Below are 22,575 nucleotides of genomic sequence, written 5' to 3'. Positions count from 1 at the left end.
GAAACCTTCTAACGAAGCAAGATTTTTTTCAAATGGTTAAAACTTATCTTAGGCTAAAGTCAGATACACAGGTGGACGAAATTTGATCTATCAGTCTCGTTCCAGTCCACAGTTATTTGAAGGCGACTGTTTTTGCACATAAAATCCGAACGAGGGAGACTGTTTTTGCACCTAAAATCCGAACAGTGCACATACAAATGGTGCCATTAACTGAGCATTTATTTCAATCCAATTAAAATCTTTTGTAAAAGGAATTAATCGATTCGCACAATTTGCCTGACGCCAACTCCGGTTTGTCGTTCAAACCTTGGTTAATATACTGTAACATAGATCCAGTAAGACAGATATTCGAAAGACTGTATAAATGGCAGCTGGTCCGGGCTAAACCAAAAACTTTTCACCCCATGTTCCTAGTTCAAATAGGAACCATGCACCAAGATAGCCTGCCCCCCCCCCCCAAAAAAAAAGCCCGCATCTCGTGGTCGTGCGGTAGCGTTCTCGCTTCCCACGCCCGGGTTCCCGGGTTCCCGGGTTCGATTCCCGGCGGGGTCAGGGATTTTCTGTGCCTCGTGATGGCTGGGTGTTGTGTGATGTCTTTAGGTTAGTTAGGTTTAAGTAGTTCTAAGTGCTAAGTTCTAGGGGACTGATGACCATAGATGTTAAGTCCCATAGTGCTCAAAGCCATTTGAACCCCCCCCCCCCCCCCCAAAAAAAGGAACTGCGATTCTACGCAGGGCCTATGCATACATATTACTGTCAACGTTTCTGTGCTGTAAAGATTGTACAACACTTATTCCAAATGTGAACTGCAATGTTGATGATAATGATATTTATTTGGGAGAGATGACATCAAACCATGGTTCGAAAAGAAGCTTAGCGTTGAAAGTCTCGTCAATAGTAAGTCCTTATAGACTGGGCGGTAACTCCGGTGGAGAAGGACTGGACAGGAAAAGGCCATCCTTGTATTTACCTGAAATGATTTATGTAAACTATAAAAATCTAAATCCGTATTACCGAAAAATATTTGAACTTTGCTTGTCCCGAACGCGAGTCCCTCGTCTTAGTCACTTCGAAGTCACTTGTATCGGTGAAGATTTTTCATAATTTCTCTAACTCAGTTCGGATGTGGCTGGATCTGTTGTCAGTGTCAGGAGTAACTCCACCTAATATCCTGTTACAGCGTAAAGTTAAGCTCCGGCACGTCAGTTGGAAACGAGAGAGCAGAGAGGGCTGTGGAGAAGTTGTGGCTGTGAAGTCAACTGCACGCTGACCGACCCCTCTCCAGGACGACAGCGGCGTCTGTGTGAAGAGGACATAAGCGCCGCGCCGACTGGTCGCGCCGGTTCTGCAGTAACATCAAGATTAGGCACGTCAAGATCAGCGACTAAGGAATTGTATATACAGAGGAACAGTGTTTATTTTGTCTGTCGCCCTTTGCTTGCTGCGCATCTGTTTAACACAAAGTTAAGTATTGTCATCTACTTTTCGTAATAAAACTCATTAATACGATTTGCTTGAATTGTTGTCTAGCGATCCGAGAAGCCGGTTTCCTAGGCACCCCATATTCGAAGAGCAGGCAGTGGTTATAACGTGGGGACAGAGTGTGGGAGGAGGAGATGGGCCACTAGAAGACTGGAATATATACATACCTGGGCCTACCCAGCTACCTTATAACAGATTTGAACTAAGGTTACTCGTCTTGTAAAGTATGTCATTAACGTGTGCTAGTGTGGTATCTTCCGTCCCATGTAGCAGGTTCTAATACCGGTGGCAGAAGAATTTTCACCATCAGTGTAGAGATGGTAAGGGGACAAGAGTTGGTGACATCCTGATTGTCAACAACAGACTATATGTCATTGCCCCGAGTTAGCTGCCATACCTCTCTGCAGAATCTCATCTAATGACGGAATATGACACGTCTGATGCCGATCATTCCGGCAGATTAAACTCTGTTTCCTCTATGTTACCATCCGAGAGTAGTCCATATGTTGATACCGGGTTATTCTTTCTCCTTTCTGTCTCTCAGCAAGATAAACACGGCACTACACGCTACAGGAACTCAGTGTAATCACTGACACTATACTCTTATATTTCTGACACGTCGGACACGCAAGCTGTTGAAATAGCATCGAGTTAGGTGACTTGTGCTAGAAAATATGCCACACAGAAAGTAATTATGTACACTAAAGGAAAAATTACCTCGTTTCATTAGCATGCCCAGTTGAAATTTTTCAACCAACATTAACAAAATTAAGTCACAGCTTTTCAGTATGGCGTACTGACTAAATATAACTCCGACTACGTACCTTTTTACTGATGAAGAGAGACGCAGGGAAGATGAAAGGCACGGACGCCAGCATGTATATGACAGACGTCCAGTCGACAGCGAAATTGTCCACATTGTAATATTTTCGAACAACGTTTCCGACTATTGTGTACTGCATCCATTGCCAGTTGTTGGACATGGAGAACAGAACGTACATCAGAAGCATTAACCATCGTCGGCGGTAGACCTTAACTCTCGTCTGCTGTTCACCGTCAACCGGTTGCAGCTGTTCAGCTGCCTTGCCATGGACATGAATCCCTGTATAGTCACCTTTCAGTGCCATCGTCCCCGCTCTCTCACGCAGAAGCCCTGTGTGGTTATGAGATAATGAATCCTTCTGCAAAGCCACAACCGCTTTTAACTACATTGTCCCAGCTGCCCCACCTTCTCAACCGAAAGAGGTAGCACGTGATGTGTGCCCAGGAATCTCCGTACAATTCCTCCCAAAGTAGGTGGCGGTCTTTAAAAGTAAACAGCCCAAGTGTCATTCATTCATATATACGACAGAAAGACAATGCTTCGGTGTTGGCATAGATTAATTAGTCACTGGGAGAGCACATGCTGGATTTTACTTCAGCAGGCAGTAGTAATCTAAGACTTAGTGAAATACTTTACTGATTTTCGTGAAGTTCTTTACTACTGAGCTACACAGCAAACCCATAAGAAGTTCCGCTTCTGTCTCTCAGCTCGAGCACACAAATACAAGGTCACTATACGCAGTCATTAAACCTTATCACGGAAACCAGAATCTGTTCGCTATTTAGATAGTCAGATGGCATACTGAATGTGCCACAACTCGTGCCCAGTGCGTTAGTGGCGACCACATATCTAATTTAGTAAAGTTTAGCCAGTTTTCTACTCTTACTCAAATTGCTGCTCTAATTTCCTTTACATACAATAAAGGTTAGTACTGAAGGTGGCATGACACAGGGGTATGACGCATTTCTAGAGACTTTGAGCTTGTATTCGGGAAGTTTAGGGTTGAGATCCCGTGTGGACATCCTGGTTTAGGTTTTGCGTGGTTTCCTCAAATCCCTTCAGACGGCTGCTGGAAGAGTACCTTCGTTAAGACGTCTTTGTGTTCCCTCTGTGTTAATGCTTCGTCTCTAAAGACTTCGCAATCGACGAAATGCTTCGCTCTCAACTTCTTGCCGAGTATTTTCTATCCTAAAACCTTCCAGGACAAGGCTTGCTCTATTTTTAGACTTATTTATGGCGTCAAACAATTTTGATGCATTCAGATGGCTTACCGTTTGAGCATCTGAAGCAAAACCGTCCTAGGTCTCTGATTCTTTATTGCACCACAATTTCGAGTAATATGTTTTCAAAATTGTATCTGTAATGTCATTTATAGGAACTTCTATTTAGTTAAATACATCATAATTTTGAACTTGAAATCTTGTCGCAGATGTACTCGTACATCGTAAACTGCACCTCAAATAAATCTGTCCCATCATCCTCTACGCGCACTTATAAGGACTGTTTTCCTTCTTCTTGTTTCTTTCGAACTAGACTGTCTCTCTTGTGCTTGTTATTTTAAACAGAACCAAAGAAGATTATTTGTTTTGTTGCAGCGTTAATGTAGTGTGGTCTTTCCAGGTCCTGAATCCAATCAGCTCTATCAGCCGTTTTGTTCTTCTCTTTACAGGTGAACCTGTTTAGTGTTATTCCACTCTGATTCAGTCACTAGCTCCAGTCGTTTCACTTTGTGATACTCTCTAATACTTCGTCAATATTTATCTAGCAGCATTAAATGCTCCTCCTTTCACAGACGCAGTCCTTTATTGCTTTGCTATTAAATCCCGTTTCCTAATAAGGAATCAGTAATCCTATCTTATTTGCATCCGACTTTGATTTAAAGATGTTTCACGTCCTATTAATATGTCGATGTTTAGTTCGATTTAATGCAATCATTTAGTGTATCTTGACCCTCGAGTTGCACATTACTTTATTAATGTATTCATAAACAAAACAAATCAGTCATTTTGAGTTTAGTGTAAGCACAGAATTCCGTTAGTCAATATCCAATTAATTTTAAGTTACTCAGACAGACCTGTTAAAGTGTAACGTCGAGTTGCTTGTTGAACTGGAATATAGAGGATAATACACAGCATGACAAAAAAGTACAGTGCCCGGAAGGAGTGGAAGAAACGAAATGAAACTTCACAGGTTGAGAGGGTGTGCGACGTTATTTTGGTGATTACAAAATCGTGTCAAAATTATAAAGAACTTGTCAGTATCAGAGCACTTATCCTTATGAGGTTTCACGCCCTCTGGCACGCATGCACGCGCTGATTCACGTCATAGGCCGTTGTATCCCCTCCTAAGTCAAGCTGGCCCACATATGTTGTAGCCGGTCATTGACATCCTCGATACTGCCACTGGGACGGGGTTAATGTCCGAGCTGGTTCCACAAATGATCTATTGGGGACAGATACGGAGGTCTTGCTGGCTACGGGAGTAACTCAAAATCACGCAGACAGTTGATAGAGACACATCCCATGTATGGACCATTTCTCATGTTTGTAACTGTACCCATTTCTGAATTTTACTCTACTTTATTGGATATTGATGTATCGTGTAACATTGGTATTGTGCATTCATTCCTGCTACTGGAAATTTAGTTCTAACATTTATCCTAGCTTGATCAGTTGTTACTTCTAGAATAACTTATACGATAAAATAAAGCTGTATTTCTACTCGTTATTGGTACGATACGCTGCAACCCTTCGGCAAAGTCTCTTTGTGCTTGTTGTAATGCTACGAGAATCTGCTGTGGACTTACTGATGTTGCCGCGTGGGATTAGCCGAGCGGTCTGTGACGCTGCAGCCATGGACTGTGCGGCTGGTCCCGGTGGAGGTTCGAGTCCTCCCTGGGGCATGGGTGTATGTGTGTTTGTCCTTAGGATAATTTAGGTTAAGTAGTGTGTAAGCTTAGGAACTGATGACCTTAGCAGTTAAGTCCCATAAGATTTCACACACATTTTTTTTTTTTTTTACTAATTTTGAACTCAACTGTCCATGAGTGGCATGGTGTATTGCCTCATGTAATGTCTCTACCTCTAATCTTGCGTCGCCTTATGTGTTCGCTAGAGTGCGTAGTGATGTGGCTACTAGCATTTTATCATCTCAACTACTCAAATGAGTGTGAATCTTCTCTAAATTACTATTCAAAACATTTCTGTTTCGACGTGCATACTTCTCTAATTTCGCTGTTAAATTTCTTACTGTTCTAACCACATTGAATATTCCTCGCTCCATTCCCTATTTGTGTCGTGTGCCATTTTACTTTTGTTCTCAAATGGTTCAAATGGCTCTGAGCACTATGGGACTTAACATCTATGGCCATCAGTCCCCTAGAACTTAGAACTACTTAAACCTAACTAACCTAAGGACGGCACACAACACCCAGTCATCACGAGGCAGAGAAAATCCCTGACCCCGCCGGGGATCGAACCCGGAACCCGGGCGTGGGAAGCGAGGACACTACCGCAGGACCACGAGCTGCGGACTTTTGTTCTCATATCCTCTCTAATTCCTGTACACTCTGAATCTTACTGCGGATACTCTCTATATCTTCATTATCTTCTGTCTCAAATACCATTTTTAAATGCCCGCATCTCGTGGTCGTGCGGTAGCGTTCTCGCTTCCCACGCCCGCGTTCCCGGGTTCGATTCCCGGCGGGGTCAAGGATTTTCTCTGCCTCGTGATGGCCGGGTGTTGTGTGATGTCCTTAGGTTAGTTAGGTTTAAGTAGTTCTAAGTTCTAGGGGACTGATGACCATAGATATTAAGTCCCATAGTGCTCAGAGCCATTTGAACCATTTTTTTTTTTAACCATTTTTAACAGCTTTCCTCCTGCATCTAACCAACCTCGCTTCCTTCGTACTGATGCTCACGGTACAATTTCGTTTAGCTGTTGCAATTGAGTCCTCAGTTTTTCATACGAGAGTTACAACTCCTGGTTCTCACTTTTCATATCCTTCAACAGTCATTCTCTATCCACCTCTCTCTGTAGTGCAACAAACCTGTCTTGTAGTCTTCTTACTTCGTTGCTCATGCCCCAAACACCAAATTCAAACTCAATTATCCAATTGTGGCTTGTTAGTAGGGCATATACTTTTCTAACGAACCGGATACCATTCTGCAGGGGTTCATTCTGCATTATATCTCCTTTGTGTCATTAGGCCTATAGTAGTGATACGCACAGAAGAATTTTTCTGGCCAGTATCTCGGCACGTAACCTGAGAGAAAGGTAAACATCATCATTCCCCTCCCTCCTTTAAAGAACTAACTAAAGACAAAACAGTATAATAGAAGAAAAAATCATACTAACGTAATAACAACTATCATTATACTTGGATTACACTGGAGAATCCTACTTTACTTACCCCTAGATGTAAGTGAATAAGGTATATCCTTCTTAGGTAGTTGCTTCTTTCGTCCTTCTGACCTTTCAGGTCCGCAGCTCGTGGTCTAGTGGCTAGCGTCGCTGCCGCTGGATCACGGGGTCCTGGCTTCGATTCCCGGCCGGGTTGGGGATATTCTCTTCCCGGTACTTGGTGTCTGTATTGTCCTCATCATTTCATCATCATCGTCCGCGATGGTAGCTAGATTGGACTGTGCAAAAATAAATGGACTATGTAAAAATTGGAGTTTGTATGGGCACTGATGGCCGCATAGTTGAACGCCCCAACACCAAACATCATCCTCATCATCATGATCTGATCTTTCGGGATTGTTTGAAGAGATTTGCGACAAGGCGTCAACTACACCCTTAACTGGTTTGGCTTGATTGACATGCACTATCGAAGTTCTTGTTGGGAACTGCAATTTTACGTTGACCGGCGAAGTCATTTCAACAACTTGGTACGGTCCTTGATACTTAGTCAAAAATTTCTTAGTTTTGCCTATTAGAGTATAAGGATTAGTTAACAATACCCATTGTCCTATTCTGTACTGTGGTAGTTTACTTGCTCTTTGCCCAGTACACTCTTGTTTTCCTAACACTTTTGTATTGTCGTATTTCACCATTTTCCTAATTTCTTTTAACTTTTTTGCAAATTCTTTCACTGGTTCACATTGTAGACCCAGTTTATGTAGGAGCACATGGAAAGGTGATGGTATTTTCCTACCATATACAACTTCGTATGGCGAGAGACCCGATCCAGAATAAACTTTTGCATTGTTAGGTTAAAGTAGTCATCCCAGTTTAAATGCTGTGAGTCAGTGCAGTGGCTCGACATTTTAGATAACGTACGGTGAACTCGTTCAGTTCACCCTCTTGAGGATGAAATGGACTGGTACATAACTTCTTAACTTGTAATAACTGACATAGTTGTTTCAGCAGTTCAAATACAAAATGTTTTCCATGGACTGTAATCATAGTTTCAGGTATACCATACTTCAGTAGCCAATTGTTCACCACTGCCTGTGCTACTGTACTAGTCTTCTGATCAGGAATAGCTAACATAACCAAATAACGTGAAAATGACCCAAAATTGTTAAAACAAATTTGTTCCCAGCAGGTGTTTTGTTAAAATGTCCCAGAATGTCTAACCCTAAAAAAGAAAATGGTCTATCTTCTTCAGGCAGTCGTTGTAACTCAATCTTTTGATGACTTAAATCCAATAGTTGCACACATGGAACACACTTTTTTTACATATTGCGCTACATCATTGTGATGTGTCTTCTACCAGAATCTTTCAGCTATTCGTCGATCTGTTGTACGTTTACCTCCGTCACCTGATAATACATGGTCATGAGCCTGACAGAACACTTCCTGTCTCAGCACTGCAGGAATGACAAAGCGTGGTCCGCACTTTGTAGTTCATGTATTTCAAACTGTGGCTGTATGCAAAACAGTGCACACTCTCTGTCAGCTAGTTGTGACTTTATCCTGTCAATCCGATCAAAATCTATTACGTGTACAGCTGCAACCTTTCTGCTTAGCGCGTCAGCATTTTTATTTGAAGCTTCCAATTCATGAATCAGTTCATAATCGAATTCATTTACAAATTATCCTGTTGGACGAACATCCACAACTGGGCATTATACTAGAGGTTGAAAATACCCCTTTAGTTGTAAATTTCTTTTATTATCACGACGGTTTCGGGCTCTCATAAGCCCATCATCATGTGTCGCAACTGTGCTGTGGCCCCGGAGCGCCATGGTGGACGTGTACTAGGAGCGGTTTGCTACCTATGAGCGCAGAATAGGGAGTTCTGCGCTCATAGGAAGCAAACCGCTCCTATTACACGTCCACCGTGGCGCTCGGTGGCCACAGAACTGTTGAGACACCTGATGATTGGCTTATGAGAGCCCGAAACCGGTCTTGATAACAAAAGAAATTTACAACTGAAGCGGTATTTTCAACCTCTAGTCTAATTCATTTAATTTCAGTGCCCATTTCGCCAATCGGCTTGATGGATCCATTAACCCTACTTACCATCTGAGAGAAGCATGGTCCGCGACGACTTTGAATTTCCGACCATACAAATAACAACGAAAGTATGAAATTCTGTAAATGACAGCTAGCATTTCCTTCTCTGTTGTGGAATAATTTGTTTCTGCTTTATTTAACTGCGTGGAAACATACGCCACTGGACATTCATTTCCACCTGTATTTTGACTTAATACATAACCCAACGCGATATTAGATGGGTCATGTGCCAATATGAAACCACGTTCAAAATCAGGAGACACTAACACAAGATCTGACATAAAAATTTTCTTAAGTATCTCGAAAGCCTCTGCACATTGTGGTGACCATTGGAAACCAACTCCTTTCTTAGGCAACCTGGTTAATGGTCGTAAGATTTGAGCAAAACCCTTTACAGATTTAAAGTAGTAATTACACAAACCAAGATAAGATTGCAATTGCTTAGTAGTCTCTGGCGCTGGAAAATCACGTATGGCTGATGCAAGCCTAGGATCTGTTTTGACTCCATCTCTTGTAATAATATGACATAGATGTTGTGGTTGGCAGGAGAGCCAACAACGTCTTACTAGAGGAAGCCGAAAGGCACGCGTTTTAGCTCACGCAGGCTGGCGTGAGGTCTGGAACAGGACAAGGAAATTAGAATTTATAAAAAACGGACGTAGCTGGTGGAATACTTAACTTTAATCCATTACTGGTGAACGTCGCTCTTGACGGTACATGATTCAGTATCAATAGTAACTGGTAATGGCGCCTTGCTAGGTCGTAGCAAATGACGTAGCTGAAGGCTATGCTAACTATCGTCTCGGCAAATAAGAGCGTATTTTGTCAGTGAACCATCGCTAGCAAAGTCGGTTGTACAACTGGGGCGAGTGCTAGGAAGTCTCTCTAGACCTGCCGTGTGGCGGCGCTCGGCCTGCAATCACTGATAGTGGCGACACGCGGGTCCGACGTATACTAACGGACCGCGGCCGATTTAAAGGCTACCACCTAGCAAGTGTGGTATCTGGCGGTGACACCACAATACATACGTTACTTAGGCTTGTGCGAAATGGCATTTCACTACACTTAAAGTAAGACGTTCTGCTCTTAACCTACTAAACACTTCATTTAAACTTTTAATGTGTTCTTCCATTGTTTTTGAATGTAATATTACATCATCCAGGTAGACCAAACGAATTTTGAGTTTTGAATCACGAAGGACATCATCCAGTAACCTTTGAAAAGTAGCAGAAGCATTCTTCAAACCAAACGTCATTCTCCGATATTGGTAATGTCCAGAAATGGCTGTGAACGGAGTCTTATGCCTATCATCTGGTGGTAACCGCTTCGAAGGTCTGTCGTTGAAAAATACTTACAATTTCCTAGGTTGTCTAACGTATCATTAATGTTAGGAATTCGATATGCATCCGTTGTAGTTCATGCATTTAAAAATGGACAGTCGCAAAAAAATCTATACTTTTCTGTATCGTCAACTGATTTTTGGAGTCCACGACTATATTGCTGGACCAAGCACTATCGCTATGTTCTATGATACCTTCACGCAGCTGCTGGTCAATGAACTCTTCTACTATTGGTTGTAGATGCTTTGTAATCCTGTACAGCTTTTTATACACTGGCGATTTATCCCCTATTGGAATACGATGCTGTGTGATAAGTGTTGATGGTAGTGGACCATTCGAATCAAATATATCTATATACTGCAACAATAAAGCTTCCATGCCTTCCCATTCTCCATCCTTCATGTGACTAACCTTGCTCCGTAGTATATCTGCATTAACGGATTGTTTGACGCCATGATCACCATGTGATGCGCGGGATTAGCCGAGCGGTCTGTGGCGCTGCAGTCATGGACTGTGCGGCTGGTCCCGGCGGAGGCTCGAGTCCTCCCTCGGGCATGGGTGTGTGTGTTTGTCCTTAGGATAATTTAGGTTAAGTAGTGTGTAAGCTTACAAGGGAACCTCCCCATCGCACCCCAACTCAGATTTAGTTGTAAGTTGGCACAGGGATAGGCCTTGAAAAACTGAACACAGATCAATCGAGATAACAGGAAGAAGTTGTGTGGAACTATGAAAAAAATAAGCAAAATAGACAAACTGAGTAGTCCATGCGCAATGTAGGTAACATCAAGGAAAATGTGAGCTTATGAGCGCCGTGGTCCCGTGGTTAGCGTGAGCAGCTGCGGAATGAGAGGACCTTGGTTCAAGTCTTCCCTCAAGTAAAAAGTTTAATTTTTTATTTTCAGACAATTATCAAAGTTCAGGCACTCACACATAATCAACTTCGCTCTCCAAAATTCCAGGACATGTTCAGATTAGCTTGGACATATGCAGGATTTGACGGTCTACATACGAAAACATTTGAAAACGTAAAAAACATATGTTTTGACAGAGCACAGGGAAAACTGTGCGACTGTGAAACTCTTGCATTCATTTGTTGCAGTTTATGTGACAAACTCTTATGTTTTCATCACTTTTTTGGGAGTGATTATCACATCCACAAGAACACCTAAATTGGGCAAGGTAGAAGAATTTTTTTACCCATTCGCGAGGTGTGCACGTTAGGTGGGTCGACAACATATTCCTGTCATGTGACGCACATACCGTCAGCAGTGTCGTATAGAATATATCAGACGTGTTTTCCTGTGTTGACCTATGACCTTGCGATCAATTATTTTCGGTTCCTATTGGAGAGGCACGTACTTTCGTCTACTAATCGCACAGTTTTGCGGTGCGGTCGTAAAACACAGACACTAAACTTATTACAGTGAACAGAGACGTCAATGAATGAACGGACAGATCGTAACTTTGCGAAAATAAAGAAAGTAAAATCTTCACTCGAGGGAAGACTTGAACCAAGAACCTCTCGTTCCCTAGCTGATCACTCTAACCACGGGACCACGGCGCTCCTCCGATCACATCGTCCTTGATGTTGCATATCTTGCACATGGACTACTCAGTTTGTATATTTTGCTTATTTTTTCATAGTTCCACACAACTTCTTCCTGTTTTCTCGATTTATCTGTGTTCAGTTTTTCAAGGCCTATCCACACTGTCAATTTATAACTAAATCTGAGGGGGGTGCGATGGGGAGGTTCCCTTGTTAGGGACTGATGACTTTAGCAGTTAAGTCCCATAAGATTTCACACTCACACACCGTGTGATCCATCAATATCCTCTTCGTCGAGTACCTCTAAGTTCGCTACAAGTAAGCCTTTCGAGAGATCCACTTCATCTACCCCGAGATTATCCACGCTAACCGGAATCATCAGTTCCCCATTAACATCTGATATGCACGCAAGACTCCTCCTTATATAACAATGCATTTCATCCAATATCTCATTGTTCTGCAGTGGCTCAACCACACACAATCTCTCCTGTGGAACATCGGCGTCTACCGATGCCCAAACTAACTTCCCTGTACCAGCATGTACTATTTCATGCGTAACTATCCTTAATGCATTTGTACGCAGTTCATTTGGCAATACCTTACGTAACGGTGCACTTTGCGACATTGTAACGCTTACAGCTGTCGTACCCAATGGAAACAAGTTTTCGCCAATTTCGACTGTGTGCTGCGAAAGATTAATTTTAGTATTATGCCTATCCAGGAAATCAAGCCCAAGAATTACCGAATAACCTTGTCCCACGGACGGCAGTACTAAATTTGCTCACAGAATTCCGTATTTCCAATATGAAAAACGAGTCGTGTTGCCCCTAATGGCGCCACATCATTGTCTCCTACTCCACGTAGATTATACCTTGGAGTCGCCAATCTTCTCCTACCCACGAGGTCTAGATTAACCACAGAAATATTTGCGCCTGTATGTAAGATGTCAGGCAAATCCAACACCTTCCATGAAAACCCTGACATGATAAGCAAATCCAGTAGTATGTCACATAGCTCCGAATAAATCGTGACATTAAATTAACCAAAGTAATACGAATAATGAGTGAGTAAATGGAATACCACAGACTAACACAAGAATGCCTAAATGCATGTCATACCTTCCCACCGTGAGACAGACGCAGTTCCGAGGGGAGAAACGAGAACAAAAGCCGAGAGCAGAACCGTGTTAAGCTAGAAGGCCCTACGATAAGGGACGGACACCCACGTCGCCAGCTAACCACCAGGACCACGCCGCAGCCCATGTTAAAAGCTAGAGCCCCCCAGAAGAACATATAGATCTAAAAGAGCCACACCAACCGCAAGTTTTAGCGTGAGACTTTTTCGCGTCTCTGTTACGTTGCAAACGTAAAAATATTGCCCCACCACGAAAAGTAACCGCCAGGACTACCCCCCCCCCCCATGTTAAAAGATAGAGCCCTCCAGAAGAACAGTATAGATCTTACGATAGCACTAAAAGGGCCACACCAGCTGCAAGTTTTAAAGTGAGACTTTTTCGCGTCTCTGTTACGTTGCAAACTTTAAAAACATTGCCCCACCACGAAAAGTATAACGTTTCTCATTGGATAGACAGAATTTTTGTAGGCAGAGCTTAAGGTTAACATTGAGACCCTGATTGGTCAGATGAAAACACAGACAGATAGTTTTTTTTTTTAACCAACTTCGGTAAATTGTAGTAAGGTGAAGTTAGAAACGAGTTGCTTCCGAGATGGCGAGATGCATGGAGCTGCGCCGGCCGCCGCCCCCTGACGAACACCGACAAGGTAATGAATGCACGCGATGCCACATTTTTGAGTGCATAAGGCTTCACTCAGAACTGCAGAAGTCTCATCTGTTACATCCCCTTTTTACGTAATACTAGTGTCGATCGTCAATTGAAGCTCATGGTATTCACATTTGCTATGTAAGTTAAAATCTGAAACGCGATGATTTTTCTGTTATATAATTATTGAGAAGCCACATCAGCCACTGTAATTTACGACAAGTTAAATAAGTAATTAAAGATAATTGAGGGACACTGTAGGCCATTTTGATAGTTTTCTCTTTTGTGAAACTTAATTTAAACCTAGATTATAGATGTGATACGGCATAGGTCATCCTTCTATCCATTGTAGAACTTGGAAACCCATTCAGGGAATATTCGTTCACATTTTTGTTGAACGCAGTTGGTTTTTATCATCCTGTATTAAAACATTTCCTTTTATCAATAGTGCAATTTATAAACAATGTTTTGTGAGTAGAATAAAATTTCCAATGGTAAACTTAACTGCTTAGTTTACCAGCTAACTAAAAATAGGAAAGCCTTGAACCCCTTCCACTAAATCTAGTTAGTATTAAGATTCTTTTACAGGGAGTGCAGTGGAGCTGACGCTTCCCCCTACTTATACCTCCCGAGGAGATCACGAATGTAAAATTAGAGAGATTCGAGAGCGCACGGAGGCTTTCAGACAATCATTCTTCCCGCTAACCATACGTGACTGTAACAGAAAAGGGAGATAATGACAGTGGCACGTAAAGTGCCCTCCTCCACACACCGTTGGGTGGCTTGCGGAATATAAATGTAGATGTAGATGTAGATGTAGAAATCATTAAGTATTTGGTTATATCATCGCTAATCTCACTGAACTCTTCTGAACTCTACATGTCATGTGTGGTCTGGCGTCTCCTTACCAGCAACAGGCCCTTGGTTCAAACTAGTCAATTCCCTAAAAAACACGCTCAGAGCGTCGTTGCGCGGAAGTGGTAGGGAGACACGACTTAGAACAAACAGAAACCTCGCAGAATGTTAGATGTATTGCCCAAAAATTTATACTTCTTACTATTTATAATGCCCTTGAAATAACAATCCATCTCTGCCATAGGTCCTGCAGTATTTTTATTTAGTGGGAATGCTTTCCGACGGACGAAACATTCCCGGTGCGGTTTAACGCGTTCTGCCGTTTGTTCCTGCCATTCCACTTTCTACTCCCACATTCATTCACTTTATGCCCAAAATGCCAACACCCGTAGCAATGTACCTGGTTGCATTGTGCTCTGACATGTCCCTTGTTTCCACAACGATAGCAGTTTTCTCTGTAACAAACAATCTTTTATCTGTGCGTCCTCGCGTCACACTATCTTCTTTCTGCAAATTGGTGGCAATACGCAATGATGCAGTTAAATCATCCGGATCTCCCATCCTAACGCGTCGTGAAAATTCTGCAGGAATACCCCTAAAAAACCACATCTAAAACCTTATTCTCAGATGCCCACAGGATATCGCAATCAGCGTCTGGATTTCCCATTAATTCTTATGTATGAGCGTTCACCCTACGTATTCGGTCCGAAAAATTTTCTACTGTTTCATTTACATTCTGTGTTAACCTACTCAACTGTTCTCTAAAAAACCTAGGACTATTCTGTTTACGGTACCTCTGCCGCAAACCTTCAATTTATTGCTTAAATGAAGTTGCTTTACCAAGTGTTTCATGATACATGACGTACGTCTTCGCTGCACCAACAAGGCATATATTAGCCATCCGTAACAGAACCTCATCTGACCAATTACACATTCTGGCTGTAGCCAAGACATAACTAATAAATACCGTGACATCCTCAGTTGTCCTCCCAGAGTAAGGTGTAATCAAGAGAGCTAAAGAAGAATCTATTGCAAAGTGACACTGCCCTACTGAAGATTTTGTTTCACCCGAACCTGGCTGTGAATTTTGTGCAAAGCCTCTAATTGTGCCATTAGTTCCTCATGACGCACTCTCTACTGTACATTCTCTTCTAGCAAATGTGATACTTGATCTGCTAATTCAGCTGTTGCCTCACTGGTAGAAACCGACCTTGTGTCTGGCATTCTTGTGCAATGTACTACTATCTTCTAAACCGCAATACGTAACAGATACGTGTGACAGTACACACAGAACAGACAACAAACTTAATACTATAATCCGTAAATAACAATGAATTACGGTCCACTCGACCCTTTAGCCACCCTAGATCAAACTTCTTACACACCTTAACGCTGACACCGACACGTGACCCAGTCACTGACACAACTCATATGGCTTAAACCAGCTTGACACATGCTAATGAACACAGTTTACAAATACTATTACGTAGAATTATTATTTCAAATAGTTCAAATGGCTCTGAGCACTACGAGACTTAACATCTGAGGTCATCAGTCCCCTAAAACTTAGAACTACTTAAACCTAACTAACCCAAGGACATCACACACATCCATGCCCGAGGCAGGATTCGAACCTGCGACCGTAGCAGTCGCGCGGTTCCGGACTGAAGCGCCTAGAACCGCTCGGTCACACCGGCTGGCGTAATTATTATTTCCACCATCTCATATCCACATATTACTGAAATGATGACAACATATTCCTTCCACAAACTCAACACATGACATAGCCACCATAAAAGGAAAACTGTTTTATGTTACAGTTGCTCTTGCGAAGTCTGCATTCTCGCTACAGTGGTCTGTGGCAATCGTTGATGCGGAGCACCTCCGATGCCCAACCTCCAGGTGAAAATAACGGAGTCGACACTTCTGACGCAAATTTACAGAGGGGCCGAGCGGATGACGCTTGTGCGCGATGTCAGGAATCGTCTGGAAACGCTCGTGGCGCGAAGAAAACATGATTATTCAGTGACCTGTTTATTGCGACAATTTTACAAAGGGTGCTGCACTGTTAACCGTAGTTGCCTCCTGCCCTGGTCACGGACAGACTCTCTGTGTCGGACGCTGCGCCAGTCCTTGCGCCTGCGTCCTAGCAATACGTCGTTCCTCTTGCGTCGATACAGATGTTTAGCCCAGCCTGGTACAGCATGGATGGCTGCTACCGGCTGATGGAATGTATTCGATCCCACCCAGTGCCTCTTCTTCCCTGGACCACCCCATCCTCGGTGTGGTGTAGGCGACAGGCGTTGAACCCAGTACTGCCAGCCTGGTAGGCCCCGCACCCGCATACGCTTAGGCGTACCGGATAGTGGTCCACCAGAATCCCTGGTCGTCGTCTTCCGTCCCACACTCGGAGAGTACAGATTCTGGTACTGCACTGCTACTGGTAGTTCATCAGCTCTCGCATCAGTAGTGGTTGGTGTGACACAGCATGAAGTTCATCAGTGGAGTTCACTCCACGGCTGGCTGATACTGCGTTGGTTGAACTGAGACAAGACTCGCTAAAACAGTACGGTCATGGAACTGAATGTCTTCACATGGATTCCACAGTTCCCATTGACCTGAACCGTTCTCGTCTACTTGGATCTGGGGCTCCGATATTTAAAGAGCTCTTCGTAGTTCTGTGACGTGCGGTTTACTAGCGACGACTGCATGTGACCTCGTTATTCTGCTACCCTTTCTTTAATTCTCTCTCAGCAGCTAGTTAAATTGGTCTCAGTGTTTTCCCTAGCCGTGTCTGTTGCTTCTTGCGGCATCCAGCCACGCGAACGAGCGTTCATGTTATTTTGCTTAGTCACTGTCCTTCTCTGTTTTCCCGCTGCGTGTGCTCTCTCTCACTCAGCTACTGCAGAGTTACAGACTGCGCTGCCCGTCTGTCTTGCATTACCGTGCTTCCTGGTCCGCCGCTTATCGTGGTGTAATCAGCCTACCTTACGTCAGGGTGGCTGAACTCCATTACAAATTTTATAACTTGGTACCCGTATTACTCTGTGCAGTAATAGTACTAATACCAAGGTGGTTAATTTGCGATGTATCACCTTTTCTTGTTTTAGATGTACTTGCAATCCGTCATTGCCGTGTGCCACCGTAGCTCAAAAATATTCAAACGTGTGTGAAATCTTATGGGACTTAACTGCTAAGGTCATCAGTCCCTAACCTTACACACTACTTAACCTAAATTATCCTAAGGACAAACACACACAACCATGCCCGAGGGAGGACTCGAACCTCCGCCGGGACCAGCCGCACAGTCCATGTCTGCGGCGCCTGAGACCGCTCGGCTAATCCCGCGTGGCCACCGTACTTACTTGATCAGAATGATATTTTTCGATTGTTAGTAGGTGCAAATGGCGGTTCTTTTGCACCCATGCGAATTGTGTGCTGGGATGCGTGGTGAGCGGAAGTATACGTGGACGTAGTAGGTGGTTAGTGTTTAACGTCCCGTCGACAACGAGGTCATTAGAGACGGAGCGCAAGCTCGGGTTAGGGAAGGATTGGGAAGGAAATCGGCCGTGCCCTTTCAAAGGAACTATCCCGGCATTTGCCTGAAACGATTTAGGGAAATCACGGAAAACCTAAATCAGGATGGCCGGAGACGGGATTGAACCGTCGTCCTCCCGAATGCGAGTCCAGTGTGCTAACCACTGCGCCACCTCGCTCGGTTATACGTGGACGGTTGAGGCTTCTGTGCAGCACAGTGTGCAAGTGGATCGGGGTAGAACGGCTGGTCACTGACGGCTGTTTTTCATTATTGAACTATCGAGTGGTTTTCTGTGCTATGGGTCGTCTATCCCATTTTAGAATCTCCGATAGCCGACGATGACCCCTTTATCAACACCTTCTTAACCACAGCAGTTGAACTATGGTGCTGCTGTTTTTACATTTTATCCAGTTTCATGGATGACCATGGATATGGTGTCGAATGGGTGGGACGCACAGGATCTGGCGGCTATCAGATTCCCGTATTTCCCATCCCGTGCTCGACTGTCTCGCCGAGTACCGGACGGAAGACATCGGAGTCATGAGACACGTCGAACTATTCCATTCCTCGCGACGCCAGGAGAGCTCTATCTCCAACAATGCACCTTCTGTAACTCAGTTGCTTGCCTCAGGTTTTTCAGGAACGAGCGTATTTAATATGCCAGTCTAGTCACAGTGAATAATATTCCTGTGATTGGAGTGAATAACCTTAGGTGAATAACTGGATGTTTCTTACAACTGGCCTCAAGGCATTCCTTCACGTATTTTTATCGAGCTTAACTAAAATGCGTTTCAAGTCGTAAGGCTCCTCCTCACAGGTCACCAGGATCGAGGCGTGGAGCGTATGAGGTTTGCTTTCACGTCGCGGCAAGTTGTCAAACATCTCGAATTGCTGTAGTGGACAATAATGAGTAACACTGCCCCGCCTCTGAAGTATAGCGACGTCGCAGTCTGAAAGAGACCAGCTATCGCCATTCACTGCTATTCGACAGGAAGGCGTCCAGAGGAATATTAAACTCATAGGCTGCAGTAAACTGGGGTAGGGAGACGCGCAGAACTCTTCAAAACTGGGACACATTCTGACGTGTCACGCAATATTGTATCTCGTCTCTGTTTATCTCGATACTGATGGGACTTCGAAATCTAATTTTTCTCCTCCCTATCATTCGCCCCTACCTTTAGAAATATAATCCGCCCTGCTGTTAACATTAGGGTCTGTTGCAGCCACTTTGCAGGATATATTTTCACTCGTAGGTGTAAACTATTCACCAGTGCTGTGTGATGTTTTATGGAGATTCCTAATTTAGAGGTGACGTTTTAGTCCATCGTACAGAATACTAATATAGTTCTCCAGGGATAGCACTGTCCGTAATGAATAGTGATTTAGTTTCGAATCCTGACCTGACATAGAGTTTTAACTGATCGTTGAGCTCCCAGCAAATAGTTTCCCCTTCAGAGACCAACTGTGAAAGAAATTCGAGGCGCTGACAATGAAAGTTGATAGTTTAAAATGCATTCTCTTCCATTATCATGTTAATTCTGTGTTGCAGAACATATCATTCGTGTGGCAACACTGTAAGGGAAATCATTACGGTATTTATGAGTAACTTATCAGCATAAGCAAGAGCTTTTTAATCAAAAAACGTTAAAAGAAATTACTTATGGTATGAATTAAAGACCGTGTGTAACACTTGTATCGATTAGAAGTAGGTTTATATTATGTATCTGTGTATCTACAATTATGAAGTGTTTATTCTTTGTTAGTTAAGGTCATTGATTTCTGACAGGAAATTTAAAGTTTGTAATGCATATATGGAAAAAGATAAATGATTGTTTAAAATAATGAAATTTTATAATTTGTGTAAGTTTATGAGATAAACAATGTGTATTGGAAGCTGGTTCATGCTAGGGCACTTGTATTGTAAAATGTAAAAGATGAAGTGAAGTCCTTCCACAACGGAAGTGGTACGGCGCTATGTAAAAGGTGGTTTTGGCGGTCGAACTGGGCAGCTCCTTGGTATGAACAGTACAGAGTCAGTGGCTAGCTGTTGCACGGTACACATCGACGGTGCCAAGGGAGGCAATTGGAGGCAGATTTGCATGGAATTTTGCCTCGGATGTGGATTTGGCTGTTGCTTGGTACGCTCGGCAATAAAGAATGGCTCTAATAAGTTGAATAACCGTCGCCAAGAAGAAATTTTATAGAGCATTCAAACATCATGAGCAGTGAGTACAGTTAGCTGCCACGTCGCTTGCCATGACAACTTCGCCACTGCTCCACCAACTTCATGCATAAAGACATGTATCAGAGCATGGACCAGTTAATTCGTGTGAGTGTTTTAATAATAAACCAAATGCTATAAATCTGTGTTTGGGAGCGTATCTTCTATACTGATCATGAACCTATGCAGGGTCCCCTCCTAAGTGTTTGTAAAACCGAGTATCCTATTTCAAATAAACTAATGATTTATTTATCATTGTCAAATGTGCACGGATCAACAAAATTGAAGTTAGTTAGAATTTTGCTAAAGTACTCTCAGCTTATTGCAAAAGTACTGTGCCAGATTTTGTAAATGTTACTGTCTAAATACCAGCTTCAAAGGTGAGGAAAAAAAGGCCATTAAGCTATATTCATTTGAAACGTAATTTAGATTTGATTACTATCATGAACGAATTTATGAAGTTAATTGAGCTCAGTGTTGAATAATTTGGCTTGAAAAGTAAAAATATAAACTATTCCAAGAGAAGTTGAGGGTTAATTTTGTTTGAATTAGTCTTTGCTACTGAAGTAATCTTAGAGCTTGACAAGTGACACCATACTAGTTTATGAGTCCCCATCATATTCTAAACATATTAAAAAGATAAATGGTCTATTATTACTTCTAAGGAAATCTGATATATTTCTATAAATTGGAGTACAAACAGTATGAGTGTGGTATTACTTATTTTAATGGTGGTGTTTATATGACAGTTAAGTCAGAAGCCCATCCTGGCCAATTTTAGTTCTGCCCTTCTTGCAGGAACATTTCAGTACTGATCTAAGTAACAATATTAAGTGTAGCTCTTATTAGTGTGAGTTTGGTACGATTTTTCTTTCTATGATTACTAGTATGTATGTTATTGGTGACTGCTGCTACAGATAGCTCAGAGTGCCCTGTGTCAGTTTGTATCCTATGTGCTATTCATTTTTCTTAAACATATATTTTCAAATTAATGTGCCTAATTGGCCTGGCGACCGTTCGATTTTTCATTCGTATATGAATTTTACCACTTTCACTAACCCCAAAGTTAAAGCCTGTTTAGTTTTTCTATTAATTCCAGTATATTCAAAATTACAGTCCGATACCCTTATCCGTTAGACAAACATGCGGTCAAAATTCCCAGATCCTCTCGGAGGGTAACATTAGTTTGTGTCACAGCACACTAGTGTTATACGTGCTGCGGAATCCTGTAGAAAGAATCAGGTGTACTGACTACAGCCTCTTAGTACACCTTTTCCTCAATGAGATATAATATCAGTCAATATATTTCACAAAATCTGTGCTGGGAATAAGAACATTCTACGTAAATACTAAAAGGTAGTTAGTCCATAAAGGTTTCCGTGATTCAAAAACACAAATTTTAAATGAGTTGCCAAAAATTATAAGAGCTTTAGTTACTTTTAAAATATGATTTAAGGAGAGCTTTAAGAAGAAATTGGTAGCCAGTTCCTTAGTTTTAAACAACGAATTTTTTAGCGGAATGAATTGGCGCACATGTTATAATATCGTACGTAGTCAGTTTGGTGTAATGCACAAGCTGAGTGTAGAAGAGATTGTAAAGTTTTTTACTTGATATTTTTCGACAAAACTGACCCAGAAATTAATTTATTTACTTTTATATGTGTATAATTACATGTTTATGACAATCATTATATTGATTAATTAATGAAGTTTGATTTTATTTGTTTTTAGAAATTTTGCACAACACTGAGATACTCCTCTTTATGGGTCTACAGACAAAACTTTGTAACTAACATCATATTTTACCACTTCTTCTAAAAGAAATCATGATAGATTTCACTGAGGGAGGACCATTGTTTCATAGATTTGATTGTTGCCTCACAGCCATCTTAGATCTGACGCACTAAAAGATGTTCATATAATTCTTCTATAATCTTATTTCTACTATTCGTTACTTATTTACCTTTTTACCACATCCCGCGGACTTATTGCAGCTAAAGTACTTTATTTCCTAATTCTACCGACCTGCAATGACACATGAAATCGTGAAAAGAATATGACCCAGTAAATTACATTACAAACGCAACGGAATTTGGATTATGATTTAACACGAGACGAAAGGGAATGGATTGTATCAGACTTCTCTATTCAGTTCTCAAGCAGGCATTGTCGTAACTAGAGTGGCCGAATGGGCTTCACGAAATTTGACACCTCAAGAACACACGCGCTCCCTGCAGTCTGCCGGCAGTAAGCGCTGTGATTCGTCCGCCGCATTGCTTGTTTGCCACAACAGGCAGGAGGTCAGTGCTAGCCAAATGTTCTGCGTTTCCGTGCGATATTGTGCTTTCACGTGTGGTTTGTCTTCCGCGGAACGGTGCATAGACATGTTTGGTAGTGAGGGAAACGCAGAAGCAAGGGCCTACGTGTAGCTCTACTTCGGTCGGTGTGCGTAAAAGGGGAAAAGATATTCTAAAACAATCTAAAATTGCCGTATGAAACTTATTGAAGATTTTTTACTGATCTGGCCA

General features: G+C 42.4%; 1 protein-coding gene across 1 annotated transcript in view; it reads right to left on the bottom strand.

The window, feature by feature from the left end:
- LOC126470980 (feline leukemia virus subgroup C receptor-related protein 2-like) overlaps positions 1-2,609 on the bottom strand; it is a 108,481-nt gene extending 105,872 nt beyond the window's left edge. Inside the window, exon 1 of the mRNA XM_050099025.1 lies at positions 2,307-2,609. Coding sequence (XP_049954982.1) covers positions 2,307-2,609 — 303 coding nt within the window. The remainder of the gene's footprint in view (positions 1-2,306) is intronic.
- Positions 2,610-22,575: the final 19,966 nt, after the last annotated feature.

The sequence above is a fragment of the Schistocerca serialis genome, chromosome 3 (assembly GCF_023864345.2).
Source record: "Schistocerca serialis cubense isolate TAMUIC-IGC-003099 chromosome 3, iqSchSeri2.2, whole genome shotgun sequence".
In the NCBI taxonomy this organism is placed as follows: Eukaryota; Metazoa; Arthropoda; class Insecta; order Orthoptera; family Acrididae; genus Schistocerca; species Schistocerca serialis.
This window is presented reverse-complemented; position numbering and strand designations above follow the sequence as displayed.